This window comes from Anastrepha ludens, chromosome 3 (genome assembly GCF_028408465.1).
Source record: "Anastrepha ludens isolate Willacy chromosome 3, idAnaLude1.1, whole genome shotgun sequence".
Taxonomy (NCBI): Eukaryota; Metazoa; Arthropoda; class Insecta; order Diptera; family Tephritidae; genus Anastrepha; species Anastrepha ludens.
Window position 1 is genome coordinate 54,119,399 of NC_071499.1, and position 16,134 is coordinate 54,135,532.

At 37.7% G+C, this 16,134-nt stretch overlaps 1 protein-coding gene across 1 annotated transcript; it reads right to left on the reverse strand.

The window, feature by feature from the left end:
• Window positions 1-1,730: 1,730 nt before the first annotated feature.
• Window positions 1,731-15,791, reverse strand: LOC128856444 (probable isoaspartyl peptidase/L-asparaginase GA20639). Its single transcript, XM_054091746.1, has 3 exons — window positions 15,716-15,791; window positions 6,707-6,751; window positions 1,731-2,832 (listed from the first exon to the last, which is right to left on the reverse strand). Exons 1-3 carry the CDS (start codon window positions 15,719-15,721, stop codon window positions 1,795-1,797), a joined length of 1,089 nt encoding a protein of 362 aa, XP_053947721.1. The 5' UTR covers window positions 15,722-15,791; the 3' UTR covers window positions 1,731-1,794.
• Between the last annotated feature and the right edge of the window lie 343 nt (window positions 15,792-16,134).

Here is a 16,134-nt window from a genome sequence, read left to right on the forward strand (position 1 = left end):
TTGCCTTTGTATCCAGTCTTTGGTAACACTAATAGTAGTATGAGCAGCTTTTCAACAGAAATACCTATTTTTACTACACTTGTCAGATTTCCAGAATGAACAGGACTGCTCTCTACCGTCAAGGTGTATTAACAGATCAACTTCATTTCTAGAAATGATACCCCAAACCATTACTGTTCCCTCACCATATTTCATGGTTTACTTAACAGTATATGGGAGAGTCTCAAACAATCTTTGGTTCGAGCAGCGATGTCGATATCTATGGAAACCGTGCGTGCTGCAATAGATGAATGGATTAATTATTTTGAAGGCTCGTCTTATCTTGAAGGGGCCTCTTATCAGAAAAAGGTTTTTTTTCTCAATTTTTTTTTTTCAGGCGAAAAAGCGACACACAGGAATAATCTTTTGCATTTATTTGAAAGCATGATTGAAGAGTAATAAACAATTTTGTAACATAATTAAAAAAGCAAAAACGGACATATGAGGGATCTCGCACAGCTTCTCGTTGCGCGCTAGTAAAACGGCGTGTAAGATCACGGTCGTAGTTTTCACTTGAAACACAAAAGAAAAATATTGTTTATTCAGAAGGCTTTCTCGCATATAATAGACTATGTACTCTTGTATAAAAATATGAAAAAATGAACACACAATTAATTACACAGGTCTGCAAAAAAATGGGTTCGGAATGTTCTATAAAAGTGTAGTGTCATTTTCGAAGTAATTTTTTGCGTAGAATCCGAATCCGGGGCTTAAATTGCTCTATCACGTCAGGACTTTGAAATATCCTAACCTAAAAGTGCAAAAAACGCTGTTTTTGCCCATTTTTGAGGTTATGTAGCTACGAAGATTTTGCTCTTCATAAAAAAGTAGACGCGGTATTTTAAATTATAAGTCTTCCTTTTTTAAATGCTGTTGAGTTTGCTCAAATATCTTAATTTTTCACTGAGATATCGCATTTTGCCGGCACCGTCCCACAAAGCTCGATTTAACGTCCACATAATGGCTCTCAAATTCACCAGACGCGAATCCGATTGATTATTCGCATTGGTTCATTTTGAAGAGCAAGGTCCGAACTAAAAGATTCACCAATTTCGAGGCGCTGAAAAAAGGCTTTGTCCGCGAGTGGGCCAAAATACCTGCCAAGTCACATTCGGGCAGCTTGCCATTCGTTTCTGGGCCGTCTTAAGGCCACAGTCAAGGCAAAAGGGGGTCATAACGAGCAAAAGTAAATTGATTCTTGGTTTTGTATTATTTTCACACATTTTTTACTTTCAATTGAATAAAAGTAATTTTCCAAACTAAATGTATGGCCCTTTTAATTGGTTATTCTTCGAGTGCCTGACCCTGTACACAATTCGTTCTAGATTTTATACAATATATACGGAAATATTTCCAAAATTATTGGAAGACGAACTGCAGCATAAATCTATGAAGTCGAAGAAAGTATTATATTTTCAAGAATACTTAAGACTTCCTGTCTTCTAACACCACACAAGTTGCGAAGAAAGTATGGCAGAATATGGATCTGAGGCGCTCTTTCTAGATTCATCGATACTGCGTCAAACTATAAACCACTCATTCGTATCTTATAAACAACTGTTACCAGATCACATTCTCTACCAAACGCTTGGAGCCCATAACTTACCATCAATTCTTCTATTTTTTTTAAGTGTATTCGGTCTTATTAAATATTTATCAAAAAGTCTTCCATTTTTTTTTTTTTATTCCAAATATACGATTTTTATTAAGTAGCTTGAGTAAATCTGCAATATGCCCATTATAGTTAGCAGCATCTTAAACGCACAAGTCTAGAGCACTCAAACGTGGTTCACCGACTATATCGACATTATCTTCATCCCTATCAACGCCGTAATGCAGTTCTTCGTCACGTTGATAGGCCCAACTCATACGATTTGATGTAAAGTTAATACCCAGATTGCCAGATCTATCAATGCTTATTACGCCGGCTGTCTCCCTAAAACGGACTGTCATATCGTTTAAGGCTTGTGAGGTCGCCTCGTTTGCTGTCATATTCTCAAATTTGATTAAAGCTAAAATGCGTGAAGCTAAATTGTAACGCATTATAGTCTCACCATGGCCAGTTGCCGATATAGCGCCCACTTCGTTATCAGCATAAGTGCCAGCTCCCAATAACGGAGAATCGCCAACTCGTCCCGGCATTTTACCTGTCATACCACCTGTAGACGTTGCTGCTGCTAAATTTCCAAATTCATCTATCGCTACAGCACCCACCGTTCCAGGTGAGCCGTATTCGTTGAGGAACGTATTCAAGACAGAAGACGGTATTGAATTTTCTAGGCCAACTGAACAGTCTGCGTCCGTGCGAGTCTGTGTTGTTGCATTCAAACTGTTTTTATAGTCTTCGAGTGCTTTCAGTGATTTGTTGGTTACCAAAGCGCCTTCGTCTAGTATTTGGAAATTCTGTTCCTCAGCGAATAGCATTGCTCCCTCGCCGGATAGATACTTGTGACGAGTTTTCTCCATGACACGGCGTGCCAAATCGATAGGGTGATAAATGTCTCGCACTACCGACACACAACCGGCATCCAAGTCTGCACCGTTCATGATCGCTGCATCCATTTCGACTTTGCCTTCCCAGTTGAGCACAGAACCATAACCGGAATTTAATTGTGGATTCATCTCCATCGAACGAACCGCTTCCTGTACGGCATCCAGGACGCTGCCACCGCATTTGAGTGTCTCATAGCCGACACGAGCTGCCACTTTGACGGCAGTCAAAGCTACTGGAACATCGGAATCTTTGATTGCGCCTGCACCGCCGTGTACAAGAACGATTGGGTCTGTGCTTATCTGACAAGGATAAATATGGGAAGCCATTGGATTAATTTTGTCGTAATCAGAAAATTTATGAAAATATATTTTTATGTTGTTTTTTTTTTAATTTTTAGTTTACTTGTTTTTTTACAATGGCTTCTAAATAAAGTTGTAAAATTAATGAGCACAATCAGTTGCGATTAAATTAAATTAAATACATAGCCAATGAAATAAATAGACAAATATAAAATACAAAAAAATAGAAGTTAAGTCAAATAAGGCAAAATTAAATAAAAACAAAAATTAAATAAATAAAACGACGGAATATAAAACAAAAAATTAAGCAAAGTAAAGTAAAATAAAACTAAATTAAATTAAATAAAGAATAAAAACATTAAAGCATAAATATATTGTATATATGTATAATAGGCGCGTACACCCTTTTTGAGTGTTTGGCCGAGCTGCTCCTCCTATTTGTGGCGTGCGTCTTGATGTTGTTGCACCAATGAAGGCACCTACAGTTTCAAGCCAACTCCGAACGGCAGATATTTTTTTTTGTGAAGAGCTTTTTTCATGGCAGAAATATACTCGGAGGTTCGCCATTGCCAGCCGAGGGGCGACCGCTATTAGAAAAAAGTGCGCGTAGCGTAGTACACATAACAGAAGTGAAACTTTCAAGGCAGACAAAGAAAGAGGAAGAGACCCAAGAGAGTGAGAGAGAAAGAATATATATCTAAATAAATTCACAACATTTGCAGAGAATACAAATAGACAAAATTTACAAAAACGGAGAAGGGTCGACCGGTGTAGGTAAACGTCGGACACAAACCGTGGCAACAACGTGCACTACTCCGAGCGTTTATCGCCCGCACAAACGCAGCGATTCGAGGACCGCAGCAACAGCACAAATTACCACAAGGCAATACCAATAAATCCGACGCCAGAATGGATACCACTTTATAGTAGGCACAAGCACTTGCCAGGAAATGGAAATAAGCGCCAAAAAGTAGTCATCAAAAAAAAAAAAAACGGGGAAAAAATTGAGACCAAAAAACGCCCCAAACAGTAGGTACCAAGAAAATATAACGCCAAAAAGTAGGCACCAAAAATATATTTCCTACAAGTTTGCACCAACCAACAAGCGCCAAAAAGTAGGCAGTGTTATTTCTCACTAGAAATTAGCAACCACAAAGAAAAACTCAGGAAAAATAGTTTAAAGTGTATCTAAGATATATAGGTATAAGGTATAGCTCTCTCCCTCCTTTTCCTCAGCGTTATATCTTTTTTCTTTCTCGCGGAACGAAAATGCTCAAAACGTTGCATGGCCTTGAAATTTTACTCTCCATTCTCGCTCGTCCATCAACGCCTAAGAAGTTTCACTTGGTGTTTCAGCGAGACTCGAACCTACGATCTCTCCGAATTCTGAATGGTAGTCACGCACGAACCCATTTGGCTGCCGTAGCCGAATGTTAGAATCTGAAAAGGGCCCAATGGGTTGGTACGTGACTACCATTTTACCTAGATAGATACATTTACCTATAGATTTTACCAATTGTAAAATTGCGCTTGTGATATGGGGCATTGTCCCGATGTCTTTTTTTACGGATTGTTTTCTTCAGCTTTTCTAAAAGGTTAAAATAATATTAAGAACTTATTTTTTTACCAGGTTGCAAGTATTCCACGTACAAAATTCCTTTCGCATCCCCAAATGCTTACACCTTCCTGGCCGAATGCGAACACCTTGGACTCGAACTCGTTTCGGAGCCGAAGAACCACTTTTTAGCGTCTTGCTTTGATTTAAGATCATGGTAATAGACCCAAGTCTACCCCATAGTCATAAATCGACCCATAAAATCCCCTTTGTCCTTTCGAAAATGCTGTAAATGTTGCTGAGAAACTCGCATTCGAATGTGTTTTTGTTCCATTGTTAACGAATGCGGCCCCCATTGAGCACACAGCTTTCTGAAACCCAATACTTCAGTCAAAATATTACTTACACTACCCAATGAGATGCCTAGGGATACAACTAAATCTCTTTCAGTCACTCGACGATTTTTCAATACGATATCCTGTATTTGATATCCTTGACGTGGATCGCCTTCAAGGTTTGTACGACCACGTTTAAATTTAGCAACCTATTTTACTACTGTACCCATGATGGTGAAAGGTCCTTGTACACTTTCAACATTCGTTCATAAATTTCCTTTGCTTTTAAACCTTCCAAAAATAAAAGTTCAGTCACTGCACGATACTTGAAAAAAGTACTGCGGCCCATCGATACTGAATGGCTTGTAAACAAAAAATGAATTGGCAGATTGAAGTCAAACTTCGCATGCGTTTATATGAAGAGTGTACCAACGTGGAAAAAATAATTTAGGCTAGTAGCAACGCAAACTATTATCAAACCGCAAAAACTTGTTGGGCAGCCTAGTATATGTAATACAGGTGGCGCAAAACTAATCATCTAATTTTGTTTTTGAATAACTTTTAGTAAAGAAATTCTTAACAACTTTGAGATCATCACCATGGTGCGGGATCATTGTTCACCCTCGCTAGGTTCGAGCGGAACTTTTTACATTCATATTCCTTCAAGGGAAGAGTGGGCGGGGTGCAACATTTGGAAACAGGACATGACAAATATGTGTACCGATGGCACGAAGTTGGACGGAAGAGTTGGTGGGTGAGTATTCCGCGAGGAGCTCCTCATCAAGCTCAAATTTAGGCTTCCAGACCACTGTAGTGATTTCCAAGCAAAAGTAGCCGCAATTAAGGAAACTGCGGATTGGCTGCTCGCTTCTGTAATTACAGTAAAGAAGGTAAATATCTACTCCGACAGCCAACCGACAATTAGTCGGGGAATGCCTGACTTCCCTCTCGATTGCATCGGAATACTTTGATATTAGGCGCATTTGGGTTTCCGGTCACAGCGGCATAGAGGGAAACTGCTGGGGCAATGAGTTGGCCAGACAGGGCACCCTTGAGACGGCTTCAACGCAATATGAGAGGATTGGACTTTCCTTAAGAACCTGTGGTCTGCTAGTGGAAAGGTGGGCCTAGAGCGCAAAGGTACAAAGTCAGGAGATTCTTCTGGCCGCGCGTGGATCGCGGGTGCTCGAGAGAACTTCGAAGGCTAACAAAGTTACAGCTATCGAATTTGATAGGTATCCTCACCGGATACTGTCCATTAGGTGTCCATGCGATGAGACTTGGCATTGCTTCAAACTCTTTCTGCACAAGCTGTCTGGAGGACGAGGTGGAATCATCTCAGTACCTTTTTTCTCAGCTGTTATGCTTTCGTCAGGCTAAAGTTTAAACTTTTTCGCTACACCAGCGGATATTGCGGGTTTAAATATCACACATCTGGTAAAATTCATCAGCAGCTTGAAGCGGGTAACACAAACGTAAATCGTCACTCATTGGTCGTCATGCTCAAATCCTCTAATCCAAGCCCTGGATTCTGCCTGCCCCTGGAAATCCTTATTACGCGATCCATTGCATGTCTGCTTGTATACCGTCCGTCACAAGTGTCAAGCATGATTGAAGTACCACGCCATTCGCAAAATTATAAATCTTCCTAGTATAAATAAGTAATTCGTAGTGCATACAATAAAAAAGATATGAAAAATTATAAACTATTGTAGAAAAATAAACTGAAATAAAACACATGTAAAGATATAAAATAAAGAAATATAAAATAAAAAAGAGAGTAAAGAAAAATAATTAAGTAAATTAAATAAAATCAAGTAGAATAAAAAGAATTATAATAATTAAATGAAATTAGTTTATTATATGTATGTATGCACATTGTGCGTAAATTTAACAAAATAATTGAAATAATTTAAATGAAACTAATTACCAAGATCGAATTAAATGAAATAGCATAGAATTTAGTTTGCTTAAAAATACTTACGGCATTTGAAAGGTAACAAAAGGCGAGGAGGAAGTAGAAATTTGCCTGAAAAAAATTAAGAACAGTTTAGAGTGATATCTAAGTTTTTCCTTTAATTTTTTTTTATTTAAATACAATATTTAGTCAGTAGTTCGCTATATATACATACATATTCAAGAGGACTCATCCGCAAATTAAATTTTTATGTTAAACGCATCGTTGACTCATCCGTCACCTATGACATTCATTTCAAAACAATTTAGCATACCTAAAATTTTCTGACTCATCTGTAACAATTTTTTTTGTTTGTGAATGCAAAATGACTCGTCTATACATTTCTTAGAAAATTAAACTTTTTTTTCAATATACATTGGCTGCGCATAGATTTAGATTAAATTAGATGTGTGGGGGGTTGGACAAGTCCAAGCACTCAGTCAGGAGACCATTGTACACCGGATAGATTTCAATAGAAAGAATAGAGACAGGAAAGATAAAAAGTGGCTGGTAAGACGGATAAATTAGTTGGAGGTCACTCTTCCACAAATGTCTTGGAATCATTGATGAATCTTAAGAGATCCGGAAGAGGAAGAGTATGAACTTTATCCATATTCAGTGTATCGCAACCCAATATCCTAAGTCTGATTCTGGAAAACGCCGGACAGCTACAGAGAAAATGCTCTGCAGTGCCGTCATTCTCAAGACAGGATAGGTATATCGGGCTGTCTACGACCCCCATGGCAGCCATATGCTGACCACAGACGTTGTTGTTGTTGTTGTAGCAGCATAAACATTCCCCATTCAGAACCGACTGTCGTAGAAACGACCACAGACGTTGTGCCCTCTGATTATACCCACCAGTACTCTCAGATCCTTTCTACTGAGTTTTAAGAAAAAGGTCACTATTTTCCTGTTTGGTTCTTTCACAAAGTACTTGACTACTCTGCACGAGTTCAACCCAGACCAACGTCCTCTATGGGTAGACCTTATGAAGTCGTCAATTCATAGTTTAATCGATGCGGAATTGACACATAGGAAGGGTTCAGGGCCTAGTGGCATACTTACAGAGCCTTCATTTGCCAATTTATCGGCTAACTCGTTCCCTGCAATACCTCAATGTCCAGGCACCCAAATAAGACTAACTTTCTTGTGTTTTGCAACACTGCCAGCTTTGTCTTACATTCACCGACTAACTTCGAAGAGCAGCGTGGGTAAACAAGGGCTTTCTGAGCAGCTTGACTGTCACTAATGCATGAAAAGCATCGCAATATATTACGCATCATTAGGGGATGTCCAATATTATGGGGAACAAAAAATTTACGGAAAAATAATTTTGGAAAATTTTAGAAAAAAAAATTTTGGGAAAACAAAATTATGGGTAACAAAAACTTTAGGAGAAACAAATTTTTTTTGTGAAATTTTTGGAACATTTTGGAAAAAAAATTTTTTTGGGAAGAAATTTGGGCTCTTGCATCACGATAACGCCCCTGCTCACACATCGTTGCTTGTGCGCGACTTTTTGGCCAAAAACAACACACTAATGATGCCACAGCCACCGTATTCCCCAGATCTGGCCCCTGTGACTTTTTCTTGTTTCTGAAACTGAAGAGGCCCATGAAAGGACGTCGCTACGCTACGATTGACGAGATAAAGACGGCATCGAAGGAGAAGCTGAACAAGATAAAAAAAAATGATTTTTGAAGTGCTTCGAAGATTGGAAAAAACGTTGACACAAGTGCATAATATCTCATGGGTATTGCTTTGAAGGGGACAAAATAGATATTAATGAATAGATAAATAATTTTTGAAAAAAACACAAAATTCACGATACTTTTTGAACAAACTTCATATATCCAGCAGAGGTCTGCCACTTCAGCCGCATTCACCGTATTTGTGTGGCGTATTTTTATGTTGTTACAACAACTACAACAACAGCATGCCTTGCCGGTTAAATGGTCTTAAAATGTTCAAACCAGTTAAAGTTTTATACTCATCTCACTAAATAATAAATAAAAGATTAGATCTTTGTAGTTAACGAAAACAAAACTATAAATGAATTACTTCGGTTTCTAACTTTTTTCATAAAGTTTTATGAAAGCTGAATATCTTCAATAAAATTGAATTCTTAAAACTATGTGGCATCTAAAATCTGGACATTTCGGAAATTCACTCATTCTCGTTATTCTCGCTGGTCGGATTATCGAGTTGGTTTTGTATTTATGTTACTACGTACACCGCATAGTCCATACAAAATATACGCAAGGAACCTACACAGTAATTGCTTAACTCCTTCCGTTTTCAAGTCATAAACTACAAACTCATAATTAGCCAATTAACGAACGTTCGCTTGTTTTATCTTGCCGGCTACTACAGAAATTATTTTTGATAAGATTAAACGGTTTATAATTACAATACTTGAGAGGAGGATTGTTATATTTGTAGACATTTTCCTATCTTTCACCAAACATTTACCTTCTGCTCAAATATGAACGAGACTTTATCAATAAAACGGTCCGCGGATGACATATGGCAAAAGTAAATTTTTTGTTGAATGGTAGGACTGTTATAAGCTTACATGGCAAATTTCAGCGTGATATGTCACATAGTTTGTTTTCTGTGCTACTGTAAACAAGTCAATCTCGAGTGTGTTTTTCGAATTTAACGATGGAAATTCAAGTTGAACAAAGAATTTGTTTGAAATTTTGTTATTCCAACAAAATTTCGGCTTCAGACGCCTTAAAAATGTTGCAGACAACCTATGGGGACTCTGCTCTATCGCGTGCACGTGTTTTCCAGTGGTACAAATGGCGCTCCCCGGAGGAGCCGAAACCCAAAAAACCACGCCAAAGTCGCTCAAAAATTAAGGTTATGCTGACTGTTTTTTTCGATTACGAAGTTGTGGTGCACTCGGAGTTCCTTCCGCAGGGCCGATCGGTTAATGCTGAATATTATTTAGACGTTTTAAAGCGTTTGCGCGAGAACATTCGTCTTAAAAGGAAGGAATTGTAGGACAACAAGTCATGGTTCTTGCATCACGATAATGCACCAGCTCACACATCACGTCTTGTTCGCGATTATTTGAACAAAAATAATGTTAATATCGTCCCGCAAGCACCGTATTCGCCTGATATGGCTCCATGTGACTTTTTCCTTTTTCCCAAGCTGAAGTTGCCGCTCCGTGGAAAACATTTTGAGACAATTGAAGTCATAAAAGAGAATTCGAAGAAGGAACTGAAATCCATACCGAAATCGGCCTTCCAGAAATGCTATGATGATTGGAAAAAACGTTGGCATATGTGTATCGCCTCCAATGGTGATTACTTTGAAGGAGATAAAATAAAAATTGAACAATAATTAACCGTTTGTGTTTTATTAAATCAGTCTCGTTCATATTTGAGCAGAAGGTATTAGTCTTTTTCTTGATTTTTACACCCATTTACCTCGCATTCTCATATGCATAAGTTTTTGCTGAAACATTTCATCACTACGATGAGCTTCTAATCGAATTCTGCATACATCAATAAAGAACACGGACACTCAAGTGATATGGTTTTAAATAAAAAATATATATTAAATTGTAAATCTAATGCGTTTATGTCTCACTTTTATTTTCGTTCTTCAAGCGTATATTTCAAAACTACAAAAAACATAAACAAACTTCAACTCATTCGTACGTAGAAAATACAAACATAAAAACTTAGCAAAATACATGACAAACTTAAACTTAGGTCATATTCCAGATAGTTGAAAACTAGTCAAGGTCGTCGTCTTTCCAAAAATAGGTAGGAGGGGACATGAATCAGCGAAGGACTTCAGGACAATCAGTCTTTCGTCTTTTCTGGTAAAAACCTTTAGAAGACTTTTGGATATATATCTCAGATATGGATATATATCAACTGCACAACATGCGTACCTTAAAGGCAAATCTACGAAGACAGCGCTTCACGAAGTAATCCGAACAATAGAGGGCTCTCTAGAGAACAAACATTACACCATGGCGGCATTCCTGGATATAGAAGGCGCCTTTAACAATGTTTGTACAGATGCCATCCAACGGGCGTTGATAGACTTAGAGCTGGACAATTGCATCAGCAATTGGGCCATCTCTATGGTAGAAACCAAGATCATCAAAGCAAATGTGGGTAATATCAAGCTGCAATCAAGGCACAAGAGGGTCCACAGGGGCACTCCACAGGGGGGAGTATTATCTCCACTTCTCTGGTTATGCGTTATTAGCAAAATCTTAACGAAACTTAATAGAGATGGGGTAAAAGCAGTGGCGTACGCTGATGATGTGGCGCTAATGGCGTCAGAACTGTGTCCTAATACGATCAGTGGCATCATCCATAGGGCATTAGGCGAGCTTAACTCTTGGGCCACAGGCTGTGGCAAACAGTGCAAAGTACTTAGGGGTAATTTTGATCTCCAAACTTATCTGGAAATTAAACGTCGAAGAACGGGTAAGGAAGGCAGAAATTGTTTTATCTATATGCCTGTAAGCGTATGCTTGGAAGAAGATAAGCATACATTATGGCTGTATAAGGCGGTTATACGGCCTATTTTATTGTATGGTTCTCTAGTTTGGTGGAAAGCTCTAGGGAGTACAATACCAAATTACTCGGCAGAATACAAAGATAAGCCTATGCAAGCCCCGGTCAGTGCAAACAGCTCATGTCCTAGAGAGGCTCTCAATACACTGACACATGTTATTCCAATAGACCTACATATTAAGAAGACGGCAACCATGAGTGCATTTAGGTTAAACGAAGCAGGTCGCTGGAAAGAAAAAACTTATGGTCATGACAGTCTATAATTGCGACAAATTCATTTAACCTCGGTGAAGACTGACTACATCGTCCCGACGGTAACATTCAATAGGAATTTTGCCACTCTCTTTCCATCTAAGGAAAAATGGAATAAGGAATTCTCTCTAAACAACTTCGCCACTACAGTCTATACGGATGGCAGTAAAATGGACTGCGGTTTTGGAGCTGGTATATATTCTCACAGACTTAAAATTGAGAAATCTGTGCGTCTCCCTAATACCAGCAGTGTGTTCCAGGCGGAAGTACTGGCAATTGAAGGCACTGGGTTCGGCTACAACAACCTCTAAAGTGGTGGAAAACAGTAGAAAAGCCTTACCACCTTGAGTGAAAACCATAAAGTTACCTTAATCGGGGTCCCGGGACATCGGAACATTGAAGGTAACGAACAAGCAGATGAACTGGCATGCGTGAGATCTGCCATGAATAACGCTTTTGCAGAATCGGTATTCACACCACTGGGTGCAGTCAATCATACAATCTCCGCAAAATATCTACGAAAAGCGGGTTGTAGATGGAGAGACCAGACGAAATGCAGAATTCGCAGAACGTTATGGCCCACCTACAACCTCAAGCAATCGTCGACATTGATAAATTTCGTTCTCGCAAACTGGAGGATACTTTCAGATTTGCCAAAGAATCTGGAAAACTCACACAGGTCTAACTATCACTATTTCTCTGTTCTATCCAATCTTCTTCCTTCTGTTACTTCTCTCTTGACTATGTACCCTTTCGCTTTCCAGAGCCTTAAATACAATGAGCTTTTCAGCCTCAGTGTTTTAGAAGTTACTAAATCTCTCGGTGTCTCTTGGCTCGACCTTTCAAATTTCAATTTTCAATTTCAAGATTATTGTGAGTTTATAATTATGTAACGGGGTATATATGTATGTATACCATATATAATATATAATTGCCCCGTACACCCATTTTGGGTGTTTGGCCGAGCTCCTCCTCCTATTTGTGGCGTGCGTCTTGATGTTGTTCCACCTACAGTTTCAAGCTGACTCCGGACGGCAGATATTTTTTATGAGCAGCTTTTTCATGTAGAAATACACTCGGAGGTTTGCCATTGTCTGCCCAGAGGCGACCGCTATTAGAAAAAACGTTTTCTTGGTTGGCCAAAAAGTCTTGCGGTATTTTTATTGAATTTTAAATTGTTCATAAAATTGGTTATAATAATGCGATTTAAGTCAAATATGCGCCGTTTTGTTCGATGACGAGTTCCCAACGAGATGCCAACTTCATAATGCCCCTCTTATAGAAGCTCGCTTCCCTATTGTCAAAAAACTCGGAGAGCCAATTTTCACAGGACTCTCTTGTGGAGAACTTCCGACTACCAAGCTCGTTCGCCATGGACAGAAATAGGTGGTAATCACTTGGTGCGAGATCCAGACTATACAGTGGATGCAAAAAAACCTCCCATCCGAGTTCCCGGAGCTTCTGGCGCATCACCAAAGATGTGTGTGGCCTGGCGTTGTCCTGATGGAAGACAATTCGGCCTCTGTTGATCAAAGATGGCCTCTTCTGCATGAGTGCTGCATTCAAGCGGTCCAGTTGTTGGCAGTACAGGTCCGAATTGAGCGTTTGGCCATAGGGGAGCAGCTCATAGTGGATGATTCCCTGCCAATCCCACCAAACACACAGAAGAACCTTCCTGGCCGTCAATCCAGGCTTGGCCACCGTCTGGGCAGCTTCACCGCTTTTCGACCACGACCGTTTGCACTTCACGTTGTCGTAAGTGACCCACTTTTCATCGCCAGTCACCATCCGCTTCAAAAACGGGTCGATTTTTTTGCGATTCAGAAGCGATTCGCATGCATCCATACGGGCAAAAATGTTTTTTTGCGTCAAGTCGTGTGGCACCCATACAACGAGCTTCTTTTTGAATCCAAGCTTCTTCAAATGGTTTATAACGGTTTGATGACTCATGCCCAGCTCTTGGCCGATGCTACGGCTGCTACTATGCCGGTCTCTTTCGATCAATTCGGCGATTTTATCGCAATTTTCGGTCACCTCTGCACCAGAACGAAAATGTTGAAACCATCGTGGTGCGGTGGAAATGGAAACTGTATCGGGTCCATAAACTGCACAAATTTTATTGGCAGCATGAGATGCATTTTTGCCTTTATCGTAGTAGTACTGTAAAATATGCCGTATTTTCTCTTTATTTTGCTCCATGTTTGCGACGTTATAACTCACGAACGACTAAAAGCAAACAACAATTAATCAAACACGTGTTAGCACGTGAAAAGAGCTTTCCAAAAAGCTCTAGCGTGAACCGATGCGACGAATACAATTAGAACTACGCGCTTGCAAAGACAAGCTTGCGGAAATACCGCAAGACTTTTTGGCCAACCTTTATATAAACTTAACGTCACATAATTAAGGCACTCATTTTTTAATTTTTTGTAACAAAAATCGTATAAAGCAAAGTTCCAGACCTTTCCAACTTTTTAATCGGAATTTGTAGAAAAATTCTGAGTGTGTAGTTCTATAACCCATTACATTTTTTTTTACAATTTATTTTCATACGATATTGAGAATATTTTTCCATATAAAGCACATGTTCGGAACCATTTTATGTGAAAAAGCCAAAGTTATAAAATTGCCCGCAGAAGTTTTCTAAATACGCTGAATAAAAAATATAAAATTTTGATATGTTTTGGAAATTTATTAAATTTTTGTAAACTTATTAAATTTATTTAAATTTGTTTAATTTTTGTAAACTTGTTAAATTTTTTTTTAATTTGTTAAATTTTTGTAAATTTCTTAACTTTTTGTAAATTTCTTAAATTTTTGTAAATTTGTTAAATTTTTGTAAATTTCTTATCTTTTTGTAAATATCTTAAATTTTTGTAAGTTTATTAAATTTTTGTAAATTTGTCAAATTTCTGCAGATTTGTTAAATTTTTGTAAATTTCTTAAATTCTTGTAAATTTCTTAAATCTTTGTAAATTTCTTAAATATTTGTAAATTTTGTACAAAGTTTAAAACACTTATTAATAAAGATTTCATTATGCATGAACTATATTTTTGTATAAAAAATTTATCATGAAATGTATTGCGAATATTTTAAAAGGTCAAGTGGCTTAATTATGTAACTACAAGACAATTTTAATAGAACCAATTTGCGCTCGTCGGTTTGTTTATCTTACAGGCCATTGCATGATAAAAATATCGATAAGATCAAACTGTTTATAGTTACTATACTTGAGAAGAATTTGTATGTATTGGTACATACATACATATGTATGTATAAGTACATCGATGCACATTCATATGTTTGTCCTGCACTTTATTTCAAAAAATTTCAGTTTTCCTGAACTTTAAGCACAGAACGATTAGAATATGCAACGTCATGTTTTTGTATAAAATTTAGAGCATTTTCGCACATAAATTTCAAAGAAATTTGGTTGATCACTAATTATAACAACTTTCATTTTTCTGCTTACAAAAATTATCACTTCCCGATTTTCATTTCTTCACTTTTTCCTGCTTATTTACACATTTTTTGGTGATCTCTTTAATAACAGCTAAAGCAAGTTCAAAATAAAATGATCAAACGCTTACCGCTTGTTGGCAAAAAACAAAAGTGAATAACAACGGGACAAAAATGTGGGGGTTTTTGTATGGACAGCATTAAAAAGACCCCATAAATTCTGGGAGAATGTATTCGAAGAATCAGATAAAATTTCTAGACGTTCCGGTGACCCTTGAACCGAATGTTGTGTGAACGAAATGTCGAGTTAAATTTAGTCGGTAAATTTCTGGTATACTCGTACATTTACTTTACATATTTGTCTCAAGAAACACAAAGAAAAGGGGAATATTACAGTTTATATTAATTATATTACCTCTTTCACAAAAGTTTATTAGAAAAATCCTCAAAATGGTTTACTTTTATTTCACTAAATCTTAAAAGATACTTGACTAAAAGTTGCATAGTTAAATAAAACTTTAGATTATTTTTCCAAAGTCAAAGCTTTTCAATTCATCCAGGAATTCTTAAAAATTAATCGGATTTGATTTTTAAAAATTTCATATTTTTCAATGTCCATTAAAATTTTATACAGCATGCTTTTATAAACGTACAGGTGCTGTAATTCACTTCCAAGTGCATTTCATTGAAATATTCTGGCAATAGCATTGAAATTCGCTCCCGAGTGAATTACAAAACCTTCATAGAGATGGTGCAAACTATTTCACCTACACGCATTTTTGGCGTCTATTTGCGAATAGAAGTAACTAAGAACTGGTGCAACACGTCCACACTATTTGGTGTTCAATGAAAAACTAGTGTTAAATGAAAACTTAAAAAAAATTGTATGGCTTATTGAAAGTCTTCTGTATGTTGATAAAGTCAATCAATAAATTGTTACTTCTTATCATTATAGTAGTATATAAAATAAGTATAACGATGTATGTATAATAAAAATTAACCTGGTGCTAGAAGTTTTTAACGTTTTTCCCTGCATTTATACGGGTAGCGCATTCTGTGGGTCGCGAAAGGCACTAGCGTCTGCGACGATGAACAGCTTTAAACATGGCTATCATACCCACATATGTGCATACATACATACAACTACTACTACTTACATACCTAGGCTACTCTGAAGTAGGATACAGACT